At 44.5% G+C, this 17,455-nt stretch overlaps 1 protein-coding gene across 1 annotated transcript in view; it reads left to right on the top strand.

Moving 5' to 3' along the window:
• The first annotated feature begins 2,021 nt into the window (after positions 1-2,021).
• The window catches only part of LOC127665052 (N-acetyllactosaminide beta-1,6-N-acetylglucosaminyl-transferase-like), a 41,524-nt gene continuing 26,090 nt past the window's right edge, over positions 2,022-17,455 (top strand). Inside the window, 2 exon segments of the mRNA XM_052157431.1 lie at positions 2,022-3,168; positions 3,170-3,461. Coding sequence (XP_052013391.1) covers positions 2,542-3,168; positions 3,170-3,461 — 919 coding nt within the window. The 5' untranslated portion in view covers positions 2,022-2,541.

Below are 17,455 nucleotides of genomic sequence, written 5' to 3'. Positions count from 1 at the left end.
AGGTCAATGATAAAGGAACAAAAGGAGTTGTGTTTGTTTTTGTGCGTATGTGTGTGTGTGTGTGTGTATGTATGCATGCATGTGTTTGCTTGCTTGAGACAAGCTATCTCTATGAAGCCTCAACTGTCCTCAAACTTTCTATGTAAACCAGGTTGGCCTCAAACTCACAGGGATCTGCCTGCTTCTGCCTCTGGAGTTCTGAGATGGAAGGTTTTTGACACCATACTCGTCTTGATTGGTTTTCTGAGAAAAGATCTCATTTATAGCCCAGGCTAACCTAGAGCTTGGAATTTACAATCCTCCTGTCTCAGCCTTGAAAGGGCTGTGGTTACAGGTTTGTACTGGCACACCCTGTTAAGAGTAAGGCGTGAGTTCTGAGGATTAAATAGCCCAATTAAAAGCCTTAAGGTAAATATTTTCTTTTACTTTTTTAAGAACAGAAATCGAGCCGGGCAATGGTGAAGAACACTTTTAGTCCCAGACTGGATTTATCACATTATAGTTAGTGTGTATTTCTTTTCCTATCCAGATTGAGTACCTTCTAGAAGACAGAAAGTTTTATTCAATTCCTTAATCCCCTAACACAAGTCTTTAATCCCAGTACTAGGGAGGCAGAGGCTCAGAGGATCTCTGAGTTCAAAGTCAGCCTGGTCTACAGAACGAGTTACGGGACAGCTCAGGCTACCCAGAGAAACCCTGTCTGGAAAATAAAAAGAACAAAAATCAAATTGTCCGTTCATTAGCAGGATCAGAAATACAGGCTACTTTTCAAAAGAGAAAGAGTAACAAGGGCAATACTTTCTGATTTCACACTCTGCCAGCAGCCAGCATCCTTCTAAGGTGTGAGCAGGAGGAATCGTTTGGACAACCTGGTGAAATACGAGCTGCAGCTAGGCGTTTTTACCTGCCATCTCATAGAGGGAGGGCCTGTTGTTTTCAGAGTCAGGGAACTTCTCCCTGGTCTGTGTTGTGTTTGAGCTTAAGAGTTAGAAAGAACACTGGCTTCCTCATCTGGATGTAGGCACTGTGGACTGCTGAGTGGCCGTGGGGAGACCATCCTAGGTTTCCTCACCTGTAAACCAAAGAAATTATGTTTGGTGATCTCAGAGGTCCCTGTTGGGCAGCATTCCAAATCAGTCTTGATGGTTCTCGGTAGCAGCTAATGGACAACGGCGAAGAGCACAAAATGGGGGAGGGAGGGGGCGACTTAGGCACCCAGCATTTTCCTGACTAGAGCAGATGCTCAAGTCTTCAGATGCGTTCTGGCTAGAAATCTACCCATGGGGACCAGCCTTGTGTACCCCCCCCCCGTCCCCCCGTCCGCCCCCCCTTCCCCAAGTCCCGCATTCTCTGTGAGCTGTCTGGCCACAGGGTGCACAGGTAAGCTAAGAGAATTCCAAGCCTTATAACCAGACCACTTTTCCTGGTTTCCCTGAGTCATAATGACTGATACTTCCAGGAATTTTACAACGACCCAGAAACATTTGTTCTTTCTTCAGAGTCCCGGAAGTGGGAGAGATGAGTGTGTGGGAAAGGGACAAGAGAATCCCATAAGTCTTATAAAATGACCACAAATTTGATGGCGTCTTAATGTTAAAGGAGATTCAGTAGCTAGGTGCTCAAATATTGCAAATAATACCGTGCTGACAGTTCTAGACATCTGAAGCTCTGTGTGAAACGGAAAGCTATGGCTATCACATTTCGACACAGCATGCAAACAAAGGTGTGTTTACTCCCTTACGAGTCCTCAGCTCCTACCCTCTAGTAAGAAAGATCAGCTTAGCCAGGTGTTCCACGGTTTGATTCTTAGTTCCCTCTTCTCACAGTCTGCGTAGGCACAACACATCTGAAAGATTTAATCCAGCACCCCTAACCGCCAAGGTATTTTTTCCCCTTCCTGCTGATTATCTATTTAGACGTGTTGCAATACCCTTTTCCCGGTATCTATGTCTCTGCCCAGGGGCGGAGAGAACACTGAAATAAAAAAAATAAACAATGAGAAAGAAGAGAAATACCGAGGAGCTGTAGCCCTCTACCCTCCCCTAAAAGCGAGGCCAGAAAACAGAGCCACCTCTTCTAGGAGACGAGGGGTGTTCGCGAGAGAAAAGAGCAGCTTAGCGGGACAGAGGGGAGGTGGGTGGAGCTGACGCTTGAGACAGTCGGTTCCAGGTCCGGCCACTCTGTTCCAGAACGCAGCCTGCTGGAGGCACCTCTAGCCTTTCGTATGCAAACGAAGAGGTTTCCCCCGGCTGGGCGGGGCTGAGCCTCTGCCGCCAGGGATTCGGCTCCTGGGGGCTTCCAAGCTTCAGATGCGAGCGAGCGGTGGGAAAGCTGCCGAACTCCAGCGGGTCCCGGAGGATGGACCAGACTCGGACGCACTGGAGACCCACGCCTTGAGAACTGGGGAGCGCGAGCCCGCATCTGTGCCGGAGAAGCCGGCGAATCCGGAGGAGCCAGGTCCGCCTCTCGCGCCTGGCCTTTCAGAACTGTGGTCACTTCTCAGTCTCCCGTGATAATTCTTCCTGCCTGGAACTGAAAATAATGAACCTATGCGTGAAAGTTTTCGCTTTCACTGCGCTCAGCGTGGTGGGGTTTGTGGTTTTTTATCACAGCCAGCTAAGCCTCCCCAACCTCTACCAGCCGCTCAACAGCTCCAGCGACAGGACGTCTGTCATCGCCTGTGATTACGGCTTGCAAAATCATACGTTTTTCTTGACGGGGAACACTTCACCACCTCCTTTAGAAAGAGTCTCCTGTCCTCAGTACCTGATCCAGAGCCACTATATTACCAGTCCCTTGTCTGAAGAAGAGGCTGGCTTTCCCCTGGCCTACATCATGGTAATCCACAAAGACTTTAACACCTTTGAAAGGCTCTTCAGGGCCATTTACATGCCCCAGAACGTCTACTGTGTGCACGTGGATAGTAAGGCGACAGAGACCTTCAAAGAAGCAGTGCGGCAGTTACTAAGCTGTTTCCCCAATGCTTTCCTGGCCTCTAAGGTGGAGCGGGTGGTCTACGGTGGCTTCTCCCGGCTCCAGGCTGATCTGAACTGCATGAAAGATCTGGTAGCCTCCAAGGTCCCTTGGAAATACGTCCTCAACACCTGCGGGCAGGACTTCCCTTTGAAAACCAACAAGGAAATAGTTAACCATCTGAAAAGATTTAAGGGGGAAAAACATCACTCCGGGGGTGCTGCCTCCCGAGCACGCAGTTGTACGGACTAAATATGTCCACCTAGAGCGGAAAGGCAAAAGCGGATATTTTATGCAAAAAACAAATACTTTGAAGACTCCACCGCCACACCAACTGATCATCTACTTCGGCACTGCCTACGTGGCCCTCACCTGGGACTTTGTCAACTTTATCCTGAATGACGAAAGGGCCATTGGTCTCCTAGAGTGGTCTAAAGATACCTATAGCCCCGATGAACATTTTTGGGTGACACTCAATAGGATTCCAGGTCAGTGCCCAAAAGTCATTGGCAATTCTTTAAATTGCATACTTATTCTTTCCTTTTAGATTGCACACGTGTGGAGGTCAGGACAGCTTGTGGAAATCGTTCGCTTCTTCCGCCACGTTGGTGCCAGGGCTCTAAAGCATCTGTCAGGCTAGGTGGCGAGTGAATTTATCTACCCAGCCATCTCAATGGCCCCGTTGCTCAGAACTCTTACTGAGTTCCGAGAACTGACTCAGATTACTGGAAAAAAGATTTAGGTCCTTGAAAATGATGATGTGGATGCTTTTACCGACAGTTTTGTGTTACCCCTATGGTCTTATAAATAAATATCCAAGAAGCAGCGACCTAAGGGATAGCTCAGGAACTGGAAACGCTGCCCTATTAGATGAGTGTTGGGTTTTCAGCACATCTGTGGCATTAACACTCATCATAGTCCTTGAAAAGGACTGAAGCCCTCAGTGCTGGAGATGGTAGGCATTCTCGAACATAGAAGTTAAACAGGCCATGTTTCTATCCACCAGAAGGTGCAGGGCAAATTTCATGCTACACTGTGGGTGGGCCTGTTTTCCAGCACCTTGGAAATCTCTTTGGATGTTCACAAAGGCAGCACTCTGATTCACTCTGGTACTCAGGTCTTAATTAATCTTTGTCGAGCAAACCCAGCCCCGAGATTTTGTTGCCTGGAGGAGAGGGAGTAGAGACACAGGGAGTGCTTACAGCTGGAGACACCCCAATAGAATCCTCAACTGTCAGGTCACAGTAATTTCTTATTTGCGATTCCTGTTTACAGCCTTGTGCTTTCTCCTAGGGGAAAGTCTTTTTGATGGTTTATGGTGACATGGAAATGATGCAAGGAGATGATAGTAACAAACTCCCTCTTTGATTCAAACCTGGGCTGCTTTTCAAAAATCGCTTCCCATAAGTTGTGTGAGCCGCACTGGGACTGTCCCAGTGTACTGGTTTCCAGTATTGCACGCTGTGACTCGTGGGTGTCAGTTCTAGGTAAGGGTGGTCCTATGTTTTTGCCATTCTGGAAGAGTTTCTGGCTCTTTCTGAGTGGCAGCCTTGCCTTTGGCACACTTTTGGGTGCTGTTGGAGGCTACCTTCCTATCTGAAAGCGGACTCACAGCACTTAGACATATTTAGATTTCGGATAATTCAGCATTCCTAATAGCTGAACTAGAAGGGTAATCACAGAACTCGCCTGTTTCGCCTGAGGCAGCAAGTGGACAGGCCTGGTGACTGGGGACAGATACATAGGCTGTCCTATGAGATTTTATTTCAGGAATGCCACAAAGATCACAAAGATTTCAGGTCACAAAGAGTCCCAGGAGGGGAAGTAAGCGACATTCCTTATGGTGCCTTAGTAACTCTGTTCCACCCATTTCTTTCTTTCTTTTTTCTTTTTCTTTTTAAGCTGTATTGTGTGTCTGCTTATGATGGACGTATGGAGGCCCATGTATAGAGATCAGAGGACAGCTTTGTGGAGTTCCTTCTATGGACTGAACTCATACCATTAGGCTTGTATTGTCAGGCAGCAAGCACCTAGACCTGCTGGACTGTCTTGCCAGTCCCACGAATTTCTGTTTGGAACACACGGATATATTCTGCATGTGGGCTCTGGTATTGCTTCCATTGTAAAGTTTGTACCAGATGTTAGGTTCATCTTCCTTATCTCCGTGTGATTGAGAATGAAGCCACGGTTCCGGGTTAGGGTGGAATCTGGCCCTAGACTGAAGTAGCCTTAAGTTTCAACTATGTGTCGCTGCAGGAAAAAGAAAGAATAATAATCTTTTCTTCTTTGCTGCATATCAGAAAGAAATCTTTTACCAGAAAGGATTAGGGAAAATGAGGAGGATTGTGGAAGTAAGTTGTCTGACCTGGAAATAAGGTTAGCAAGTGTGTGTGTGTGTGTGTGTGTGTGTGTGTGTGTCTGTCTGTCTGTCTGTCTGCCTGCCTGCCTGTGTGTACACACGTGTTGGAAGGCAGTAAGCACATAAGACACTCTGTGTGTCTGTCTGTCTGTCTGTCTCTGTGTGTGTCTTCTGTGTGTATACACGTGTTGGAAGGCAGTAAGCACACAAGGCACTCTGTGTGTGTGTGTCTATCTGTCTGTCTGTGTCTATATACATGTTGGAAGGTAGTAAGCACATAAGGTACTGTGTGTGTGTGTGTGTGTGAAGACAGCAAACACGGTGTCAGGGCACTGTGTTAACTGGAATCATAAGGTATCTTTTTTGGAATTAAGTGTCACCAGTCCCTACAGACTACTGTGCCAGTTTCCTTGTGTCCACACCACCCACAGGCTTTGGTCTGCCTTCTCTTCTCTAAGCCAGCCGGCAGACATGGGGACATTCTCAGGACCTGGGAACATGTCCAGCCGAGACACTGTGCATTGCGTAATCACTGTGACAGTAAGAGAGATGGAGTCTGTCCTGTCCTGTGTCACTTCCCCATCACTGTGGCGTGTGCCCTGACCTCATGCTTCACCTTTACTTTGAGACTTTGAGAATCAACAAACAGGAACAGAGTTGTCCCATTCCAAACTGCTCTGTCTGTCTCTCCCAGTCCCTGATGATCCACCCCTTAGCGCTACCCCAGCCCCCGCCGTGGGCGAAAATGCCATCAAACCGGTTATGATTCTGAAAGGAGATATTGGAAGCCAGGACGTGGGTTTATGACGAATTCACAGGAAAAGGCTAACACAGGGACTTAAGCTGTAGCAGGTCACTGTCATCTAACTGTGGGGTCACCACTATCCACACAGTGAATACTCATTAGGGGAAAGGATTTTTTGTCTTATCTCTATGCTTTGCATTTGTAGGATGCTTTCAGTAATAAATACAGAAACCTCTCCCTCTCTTCCTCTTCCTCTCCCCACCCCTCCCTCTTTCTCCCTCTGCCTTTCCCCTCCCTCTCCCTCCCTCTCTTCTTCTCCCTCTCCCCTTCCCTCTTTTTTCTCTCCATCTCCCCTCCTTCTCTCCCTCCCCCTCTTTCCCCTTCTCCCTCCCCTCCCTCTCTCTTCTTCTCCCTCTGCCCTCTCCCTCCCCCCACTCTCCCTCTTTCCCTCCCCCTTTCTTTCTCTCCCTCCCCTCCTCTGTTTTTATTTAGAGATGATTTTATTTAGTACGAGACGGCCCGAGGATGCCTTGGAGTTCAGGTTCTTCTTCCTCCACCTCAGAGGCTGGGGTCACAGGCTTCTGATTTCGTGCCTGCTTTATGAGATGCTGGGGATCGAACCCAGGGCTTCGTGCATGCTAGAAAGGCACTCTGACCAACTGGGCTACATCCTGGCTCCAGGAGATCTTTGTAAAAAGGAGAGAAAATGAGGAGTCTGGGGGCCTTCACTCTCACCTAGAATGGAAAAGAAGTCTTTACAAGTAATGAGTTCCCTTCCTTTATCTTTCTATTGTAGTACTTGAGAGCAAGCGCACAGTTCTCTTTTTTCGACCTGGTGTGTTCCCCGGGGATGGAACAGAAATTGTCAGTTGGCTGGCAGCAAGCTCCTTTACCTGTTGAGCCATCTCGCTGGCCTGAGCTCTATTGACTCCATGTTTTCAGACGTCAACAGTTTCTTGAGCTCTTTATTGTGCCAGGCACTGTTCTATGTGCCAAGGGTGCAGCCAGAAGCCAGAAGACACAACTCTGTAGTATTAAAGTTTGCAGAGCTGACAGATGAACACTGTTTGTAGTTTTGCTGTGAAGCTAATTTCATTCGTACCTCAACCCCTCACCACTTTATTTTGCTTTTCCTTTTTTTTTTTTTTTTTTTTTTTTTGGTGCGAGGAGAAGCTTGGGGTTTGTTTGTTGTTATTTTCTTTTAATATCTATTTTTTATTTTTAAAATTTTGGGCTCGAGAGATGGCTCTGCGGTGAAAAGCTGCTCTTTCAGAGGTCCTGGGGTCAATTCCCAGCATCCACATGATGGTTCACAACCATCAATTACTGTAGATTCATGGGATTAGATGGCCTCTTCTAGGATGTAAATAGATGTACATATAGACAGTATCCATATACATAAAATAAATAGGTCTTTAAAATACATTTTTATAGTTGCCTTTAAAAAATAGGAGGGACTGGTAGTGTATCTCAGGGGCCAGAGTACACACTCACATACACAAAGCCTGCTGTTCGATTCTCAACACAAGAACTTAACTTAAAAAAAAAAACACACATCAATTTGAGGTTGGCTTATATCACTGTGCAATGCAGATCCATTTCATCTGGCTATAAGACAAACCAGCATGTTTTGTTTTAAATAACTGTTACTTTTTTTTTTTTTTGAAAAGTAATCTATTTGGAAAGGAGGTAGCTGGAGGGAGGAGTAAGGAAATAGAGTTAACCTAGTTACTATGTAATGCTTTTTTTCTTTTTAATAATTTATATGGCATGTCTGGAAATGTCCTTTTAGAGAGAATATGCGGGCTTTTGCTTTATCAGAACAAAGTAAATGAAAATGCTAATTGATTTTCAATGAAATGATTTGGGTGAATTCTTAAAACACACACACACACACACACACACACACAAAGGAAAACTATTCAAAAGGTCTGGCATTGTGAAGATTGTGTTCCCTCAGCTACTGAGCTTAGTGTTACCTTGCAATTCCTTCCACAGGTGTTTAATTATGTTTTTAGAATAATACCACTAACAAAATACCATATAGGAAACACTACAAATAAATGTTTTGTGAGCTCACTATAACCAGTAAAACAAAACAAAAAAAAACAGAAAAACAGTCCTTGTTTTAGGCTCCATGCTGTCTTTTGGGAACAAAATTCTGCATAATGTAGTCATTATTTAAATAGGTGGTAGGCAGACTGTGGGGAGCTATTTTAAATTCAAAAGCCAATTACTTATTTTAAAGCATTTAAAAATCTCAGTCTACAGAGTTCTGGGAGGCTTGGTGACAGGGGAGCTTTTATCCCTGTGTGCAATGGTGGTAGGTGTGAAATGCGGTCAGGTGACCTTGTGAATACCTTCCATCCCTGCTTAAGGCTCTTCCATAGTTTCCCAGTATCTTCAGGATCGTGACCTTCACAGTAGCTTGACCTCCACTCCTGAGCCCCACCCTTCTTCCTACCCCCATCTCTTTTTATAAGATGACTGGAACTTAGTACGCCAACAACTACTTGATCTGACATGTCTTCTTTGACCTTTCTGATACCCTCCTCCTGGACAGTTGGAGCTCTACACCTGGCTCTTCTATAGTCAAGGTGGCTGCTTCTAGCACCAAGTAACAGCTTCCCGGTTGTAAACATCTCCTCACCCCCCTCCTCCTCAACACTTGAGCCCTGAAGAGCAAGAAGTGGGACAACCATCTTGGTGTTCCCTGTCACTGCTGCAACACCGAACCCTGAGACTTGTCACCCTGAGACTTGTCACTGTGCTCACAGAAAATTCAGAGGCGATAGAGTTTCAGGAAGATCAGTTAAAGATGGGAATAGCACAAAACCGTGTCTGTGAGGATAAAGACATGCCCACACATTAAATGGAAGAGGTGATAATGAACATCACTTGGCTACAAGTTCTAATCGGGCAAACAAATAGTATCTATCAATGAGGTAAAGCCAGGCACACTTAGTAAGCTCCAAAATTCCAGATGGAATGCAGAGGGGACAGGGGACTTTGTTAGAAAATATAATTCTCAGGAGCCACCCAGGACCATGTTTGCAGGATCAAGTTTGCATTTGATGCCAAGACCAGGGCATCAGCCGGCTACGCATGCAACGCCTCCGCCGAGTTTCAGCATCACGAATACCTGCGTTGAGTTCCTCCCACACCTGGCTGTGTCAACCCCACTGGTACTATCACCATTCTGGGCTACTCTGCCATTTCATGCAGTGGCTACTCTTGGTTTAATTTGAAAATTATGGCTTAGGAAAGAAACCAAGACAGTGAAAGGTTAAGAAGAGACCATGCCCACACATTAAATTAATGTTTAAATTAAAAGAAAAGTAAAACATCCCTCCAGGTGTAGCATTCAATAGCATAGACAAGGAATGTGTTCTCTACAGAAAGGTGACAGAGGCCTTTAGGAGGCTGTGGCTGGACCAGTTCCAGTCCTCCTCAGAGTGGGTACTGTGTTCTCTGTGCATCTGCCCAGATTTAGAATGTAGTTGCTAGAAGAACAGAGGATGCAGTCACTCATATCCACTGGCCTCATGTCTGGGAATTATAACATCCACGGGCCAGGAGAGAGGCAAACTTTAATCAGCAACTCCAAACACTCAGGTCTGTTTCTGTGTATAGAAGATCGATCATTGCTTTCTCAATATGGAAATAAAGTCAATGCAGTTAAAGGAGAGATTTCATAAAATGTGCGTCCACGAGTGTCTATCTATTGAATACTTTCAACATATTTTTCCTACATAGCTAGATAATATCAAATTTATGTAATAAAAGAAGAACATGATTTCAAAATACTGCAATGGTGATATGGACCTGTTTGGCTTGTTCTTCGAGGCTGTAGATTCTTGTCTGGCCACAAATCCAGGTTAGGTTCATGAGTCTCATTTGTAAGATTTGCAGATTTGTATCTGCAACGTTCTCAGGTCTTCCATAATCTAGACTCAAGCATCTAACACCATCAAAACGCTGAGTGTCTGGTAGAAGTGTCTAGGTCACAGCATCTTTGGATAATCAAACTGTGTTGATATCTTGACTGTAGAGTCATTGTAATCACTCCATTGTATTCACTTGCTTGGGCTCCAGTAAAAAACCTGACTGCCACTGCTAGAGTGGAGAGCCTTTGTCCAAGCATCTGTGTTCTCTACCCACCCTGAAGGAAATAATTACAAAGTGCTTTTCCTAAGTGGTGTCCAATTTCAAATCTCCAGAACATTTTTATAGGATAAGAACATTCGAAAATGGATACGATGAAGAACACCTGTAATCTCCGAGGAGGAGGCTGTGGGAAGATATGGAGTTCAAGGCTAGCTTGGGATTCAAAGCAAGATCTTGTCTACAAAATGGATTATATATATATATATATATACACACATATGTATATATGTGAGGTATATGTGAATATTTACTTATGTACAAACTCGGCTATAATTGGTGAACATCTGCAGAACTGAATTGAACATGAATTCAATCCCAGTAGGAAAGGCTAATATTTGCAACCTTAGAACTGGCAACATGTTGTTATTTCTAATTAAGGCACACATCAGTCATTCTCTAACAACTGTGTGACATAGACCTTTCTAGGAGCAGAAGGGAGTCTTTTTTGAACAATATCAACAAAAAATGCAATTACATTTCAATAACTCCTTAGAATGATACAATTTTAATTGTATACCAAAGTCACGTATAGTTGATATAGGTAAGATATAAGTACAGTTCAGTATATACAACAATCAGTGTAACTTGCTATCTGAATTCTCTGTGTAACAGAAATAACCCATACTCTATCCCTAGGAACTGAACACCACACATTTCTTTCCACTTCTTGCCTTCATGTGGTGTTATAAAATAATTTTTGGTCTGGTTTCTCTCCTATGCAAAGTTTATATGTAAATTTATATATGCACACATATGTTTAAATGTATGTAGGCCATCATAGGAAGCCCAAGAGAGGGCAAAGGTCACGATTCAACACATCTTTAGTCTTAGTGCAGGAGCACGAGGATCATAAGTTCAAGGCCCGTGTCAATATCTAGTCTCAAACATAAATTGGGGTGACCCATTTTGGGGACCCCTCCTTGCCCTAGGGAGACCTTTTCGGGCTTGGTTCTCTTCAATACTACTTCCTAATAAAACCTTGCTTGCCCTTCAAATATTGGATTAAAATATATCTATTTTATTAAGTATAATTACATTATTATTGGACAAGAGAGGGTAAGAGAGCGCACGCAACATCAGACTAGGAGGAGGGACAATTTGGGGGAAGGGATGAGATGAAAAAGTGCGGAGAGAAGGGGTGGGGCAAAGTAAGAGAGAGGATAAAGACCGTGCGGTGAAAATACCCAATTTCCTATCCACTCCATCCCTCCACTCCATGCCCTGTGTTTCTACTGGAGATGGACTTCACACGTTCGTCCTCCCCAGTGCAGGGCATTTCGTCTAAGATCCCTCCCCTTGAGTCCTGAGCTCCATTCACCTCCTACCTCCCAAGGTTGCCTGTTGCCATTCTTTCTGCTGGTCCTCTGGCTTCACTCCTGTTCCTACCCCTAATACCTGATCATGTTCCTCTTTTCCCCTTCCTGTCTGACATTCTGTTATTGGTTTTTATTCTGTTATCTGCTATTTGGCATTCTAACTGAACTTAAAATTAAAAAAAAATATTATGTAAGTATCTATTAAGAGGTTTGGAAGGCTGTATGGCATATTTACACGAGATATATGTGTTTAATTAATAGTTAACGGTCTGGCGGGATGGCTCAAGGGGTAGAGGCCCTTGCTGCCAAGGCTGGTGACCTGAATTTGACCCCCAGGACACATGTAATGGGAGAACCAACCCCTGAAGCTGTCTGCTGACTTCCATATGTGAATTGTGACATATTTACACGTACTCTCACACGCACACACCCCCCACATACAAAATAAATAAATGAAATTAAAAATAGATCAGTAACTATCAACATACCTTGTATAGCTTAACTAAGGATTTCTTTAAATCATGTGTGAGACTAAAGAAAACGTTTTTTCCCAGCCAAGTGGGAAGAAGAGGGTTTTGAAACAAGAAAAACGTGTTTTAAATTCCTCTTCCCAGTGTTTGCTAGCCGATACTAGCCTAAGATTCTGTTTAGACTTGGGGTGGTGGTGGAGGATGCTCACAACACTCAGTTACCAAGAAGTGCATATCGTCTGGGGTCAGCCCACTTCAGAACGATCCCAGATTTCTGGGTGTCTGCTTCCACAGCCTCAGGTTTTGTACATTTCCAGCGAATGCTGTGGAGTTCCTTCTCTGGGACACGGTGACAACAATTGGGCCACACGGTCCTTCACAGACACTGGCACATCTAGATTTGCAGCAGCTTTTGTTCCTGTCCAGCGAGAGACTAGTTGACTGGGGACAAGGCAGCGGTGAGAAGGGAAGCAGGCTTCTTCTGTAAGCAAACTCTCCCCGACCGCGCATGCGCCAAGCTTTCTGGCAGGCACGTGGAAGGAAACGCTTGTTGACTACGTTGGCAGACTTTATGACGGGCATGTGTAAGTGGCTGATACGGATGCTGCCAATATTGAAGAGGTGGTGTATCAAGGCAATGGTGAGTTTTAGTTCTGTCTCTGGCAGCATGGGGATCTTGGCTTAACTATCTGAGTTTGATCCCGGGATCCACAGTGTGGAAGGAAAGAACAGACTTCTGAAAGTTGTCATCTGACATCCTACACTCTCAGAAACTCAAGAAGAGCCATCCACACACACCCCCACACAGCGTAAATAAATAAATTTTAAAAAGAACCAACAGTGGCCATACAGTATCTACTGACTAACACACAGATAAAGCAAGCCCAAAAATGACCTAAGATCCCTATATTCTGAAGATTGTGAAAATCATCAATTCTAGTTTTTTTGTTTTTACTACCAAAGGATGCGTGTGCAGTGGCTTACCCACAAAGTGTAATCAGGTGTAGATGTTGCCAAAGAAAAACTGAGTAGAGATCCAGACAAGTTCTTTTGACTGCTCTGACTTCCTCGAATTTACCGACGTGAACTTTCAGACTCCTAAAAGCTCTGTTGAGTTGGTCCCACACAGCATCCCCTTAGTCACCGGAACAGCGTGTCCGCGCCAGCCCAAAGAATGGCAGCGGTATCTTTGGGTTCCTCCTGAAATCGTACCACATAATAGGAACAGGAACTGGTGGTAACTGACAGCGTTATTTTCTTTAGTTTCAGAAAAATACCGTGTTTGTGTAGAGCATAACCATTGCTTGGAACAGGAAATTTACACAGTGTGGAAGCATCACAGAGCCCTTTCCATGACCCTTGCGGCTCACACTTGGAGGCTACAGCCCACTGCAGTGGGAAAAGCACCATTGTAGGAGCCTGAGGCAGCTTGGCATCCATCCACAGTCAGAGAGAAAAGAGCTAGCGAGTGCTTCGGCTCAGCTCACTTCCTATTTATTTATTTTAAATTTTCAGGTTATAATATTACAACATTTCTTCCTTCCATTTCCTTTCTTTAAATTCTCCCATGTGCCCCTCCCCACTCCCCTTCAAATTCATGACCTCTCGTTTCAGCAACTCGTACCACTCCCCTTCAAATTCATGACCTCTTGTTTCAGTAACTCATGTGTGTGTGTGTGTGTGTGTGTACAAGCGTGCACGTGTGCATGTATATTCCTAAATATAACCTATTAGTCTGTATAATGTTACGGATGTTTTTGGGGCTGACCTTTGACACTAGGCAATCCGCTGGTGTACTCACTGGTATACTCTTCGCAGTGACGGACAACTAATTCTGCCTCCAGCTTTACCCAATTGCCTGTAGTTCTTTGTATATGGTTGAAGCTACGTGAGGGATTTCCTGTCCAGTTTGGCATGTCCTGTAGTGTCAGCCTTGTTTGGGCAGTCATGATGGTAAGACTTCAAGGGTGGAGCTTTTGAAGTTACGAAGAGACACAATCTCAAAGCAAACCCTCTGGTCCTCTGGCTCTTAGAATCTTTTCACCCTCGAGCCTTTGATAATTATCGTAGATGCATTCATTGGGACTGGACTCCCCACTCTGCATTTTGATTGGTTGTTGTCTTAGTTCCAGTTTTATAACTGTGAAGAGACACCAAGACCAAGGCAACTCTTCCAAAAAAGAAACATTTAGTTGGCCTGGCTCACAGTTTTGGTGGTTCAGTTCATTATCATCATGGCGGGAGGAAATGCAGCAGCGTTCAGGTGGACATGGTGCTGGAGGACCTGAGAGTCCTACATCATGGTCCAAAGGCGGCCAGGAGAAGTGTGTCTTTCCACACTGAGCAGAGCTTGAGCATAGAGACATCAAAGCCCAGGCCCACAATGACGCATTTCCTTCAACAAGAGCACACTTCCTAACAGGGCAACTTCCCAGGGGCCAAGCATATTCAAACCACCACAGCTGTTTTCTGTAGTGTTTTTCCCCTGTGGTTTCCCATCTGTTGCAAAGAGAAATTCCCTTGTTTATAGATCGCTATTAGGGATTATTCTGGTTTAATAGATCAGTGGTTGTAGATTCTCCTCCATAACCGTGACTTCACTGGAACTGAGTAGTTGACTCGATTTCTAGCACTAGGCATGGTTTTCCCTCTTGTTGAACACGTCTTAAGCCCAATTAGAGAGTTGTTGGCTATCGCCCAGTCATGTGTGTCACTTGACACTCTTTTAGGTTACCACATCGTGCTGGCCATTGTTATGACTCAGAGGTGTTAACAGCTGAGGAGAACTGTTGGCTGCTTCCTTCCTCTGGAAGTTTGCATCGTGCCTTCAGGTACCATGAGACTGGTCCTCAGTGAGGAGGAATTCGGGTCAGTTCAAGGTCAGGAACCTTTAGGCCCTGTGTCTGAAGTGCATGGAGTCCTCAGCCACAGAGGCTTACAGTCAACTTCTGGGGTAGCCAAGGCCACAGCAGTAGGTTATATGTTTGGGGCGTCACTTGTACAGCTGACAGCTCAAAAGAGAGCTTCTCATGTCTGGTATTGGAGTTTTTGTCATGTGGTCTTTGGATCTTAGAGAGAATACTTTTAGTTTGGTTTTTGTTATTGTTACTGATGTTGTTGTTGTTGCTGTTTTTAAATAGTCAATGGTATGATCCCTTGTGGCTTTTTCAGACACCCTTATTGTGATGTAACCTCCCCCTCCCCACTTCTGTATTTATCTCCCTCTCCCTGGAGAGCATGTCCTCTTCCTATTTTCCCATCAGGTCTCTTGTGTCCTACTAATGCTCCATACCCTTTTCCACCTTCCTCTGTGTTTATCTCCCCTTTCTCTAAAGATCCCCCCTTTTTCCATGGTCTTGGTTGCATCGCTTGTACTCTGCTATCCCCCGAGATTCCCCCCAACTCCCGTACCCCTGCAATGGTCCTGTTTTACTTTCCTGATTTCTGTAATTACCACAGGCTGTGTACTCACAGCTAAAAGTTTGAAGCTAAGAGCCTCCAATGAGAATGAACATTCAGCGTTTGTCTTGCTGGGCCTGGGTTACCTCCTTCATTATGGTCTCACTTTCTCTCTTTTATATAGTTCAGGATACCAGCCAGTGGGCCATCTCCCAGATGATTATAGGTCTCATTAAGTGGACAACTGAGACACTGTAATTTTATGTGTGTGTGTGTATGTGTGTGTTTCAAAAATAAAGCCCAAGTACTGAGACACTGTGTTTGTGTGTGTGTGTGTGTGTGTTTCAAAAATAAAACCCAAGTACTAACTCACTGCATGGCTATAAGATTATCAGTTATATTTTTCAGTAGTAGTAGAATATTCAATATAAAGAAGTATAAAAGGAAGATACCCCTAAATGCCACACTGCCCTTAATCTCACTTACTTTCCCAACACTCTAAGAATGTGGTAGCCAAGAGAATGGGAATCTTAAGCAGAATTCTGACTCTCCTAACTCATAAACAGCTATGCTTGAGGCCAGGCGGTGGTGGCGCATGCCTGTAATCCCAGCACACTGAGAGGCAGAGGGGCAGAGGCAGGCGGATTTCTGAGTTCGAGGCCAGCCAGGTCTACAGAGTGAGTTCCAGGACAGCCAGGGCTATACAGAGAAACCCTGTCTTGAAAAAAACAAATCCCAAAAACATAAAAAACACACAAAAAACAAAAAACAAAAAAAGGAGCTATGCTTGAAGATTGAAATTTTAAAGAGAGGAGGAGAAGCAGAGAAGAAGAGGAAGAAGAACTCAGTGATTAATGTATTCCTAAATGTTTAAGTTGGTGAAAATATTTACACTATTTACATATTTACACTATTTACAATATTTATGATAGGATTTACAAAAAGATAGTGTAGAATACTCCTTTGAAAAGAAAATGTTACTCATTTCCAACTATCATAGTCAACTCACAGATTTCTCATATATGTTAGGAAGTTATAGCATGTCGATAGTTACTGAGTCTGGCTGCTGAGCCTGTAATTATTAGTGTCTGCTGAATTGTGATGTGCAGTAAGGCTCTACAGCTGTCCTGGTAGGGAGCTACAGGTGACATTCAGATTCGAAGAATCTGCACACAACAAATGGGAAGGCTGTGCCTGGGCCAGCAAAACCCTGCATAGAATGATTGTAAAACAGGCTTTGTAACCGTAACTTGAGAGGCCTGTTAGCAAGATTCAGTGCTTTTCCTGGGGTGTCTCTGTCCTTACAGTGTGGTGTGGAGGAAAGAATATGGACTTTGCAGTCCTAGCCCTGCCGCTTAAGAGCCTGTCTGACACACAACTGGTGCAGATAAAACATACGAGAACGTGTGGAGCCACATGGTGGTCTGTGGGCTATAATCTCAACACTCAGGAGCCTGGAACAGGACTGTGGGTTAGAAGCCACACTGGGGTATGAAGAGGAGGGGAGGAGGGAGGGGAAGGAAAAGGAAATTTAGAAAGTATTTGAGATTTTGTAGGAATTGTTTGAATTCAACTTCATCCCTGTTAAGTGTGTCTGAGAGATGTTTGGAGACAAAGCACTTGGGGGGTATGTTCATGTTCATATTTCTTTTTACAAATATTTTTAGAAAGATGGGAAGAATTACCAGGTGGCTGTAAGGGACCCTAGAAGACAGTCAGGATTGAAACAGCAGTTTTTATTATTTATTTATTTGTTTATTTATTTATTTATACTGACCCACCCTTTCATCCTTCCTTTCCTTCTTCCTTCTTTCCTTTCTTTCCTTTTCTTTATTTTCCCTATTTTGCAGCACTGGCAATTGAACCACAGCCTATGCATTCTGTCACTGGGCTATAGCTCATACCCAGCATTCCTTTGACTTGTATGGATATGTGTGTGTATGAGAGGGCACATGTGTTTTGTCTGTGTGTGTGTGTGTGTGTGTGTGTGTGTGTGTGTGTATGCAGGCTGTGGAAGACCTCGGTT

This window comes from Apodemus sylvaticus, chromosome 14 (assembly GCF_947179515.1).
Source record: "Apodemus sylvaticus chromosome 14, mApoSyl1.1, whole genome shotgun sequence".
Lineage (NCBI taxonomy): Eukaryota > Metazoa > Chordata > Mammalia > Rodentia > Muridae > Apodemus > Apodemus sylvaticus.
The sequence above is the reverse complement of the archived record's forward strand: the minus strand, read 5'-3'. Positions and strand labels throughout refer to the sequence as shown.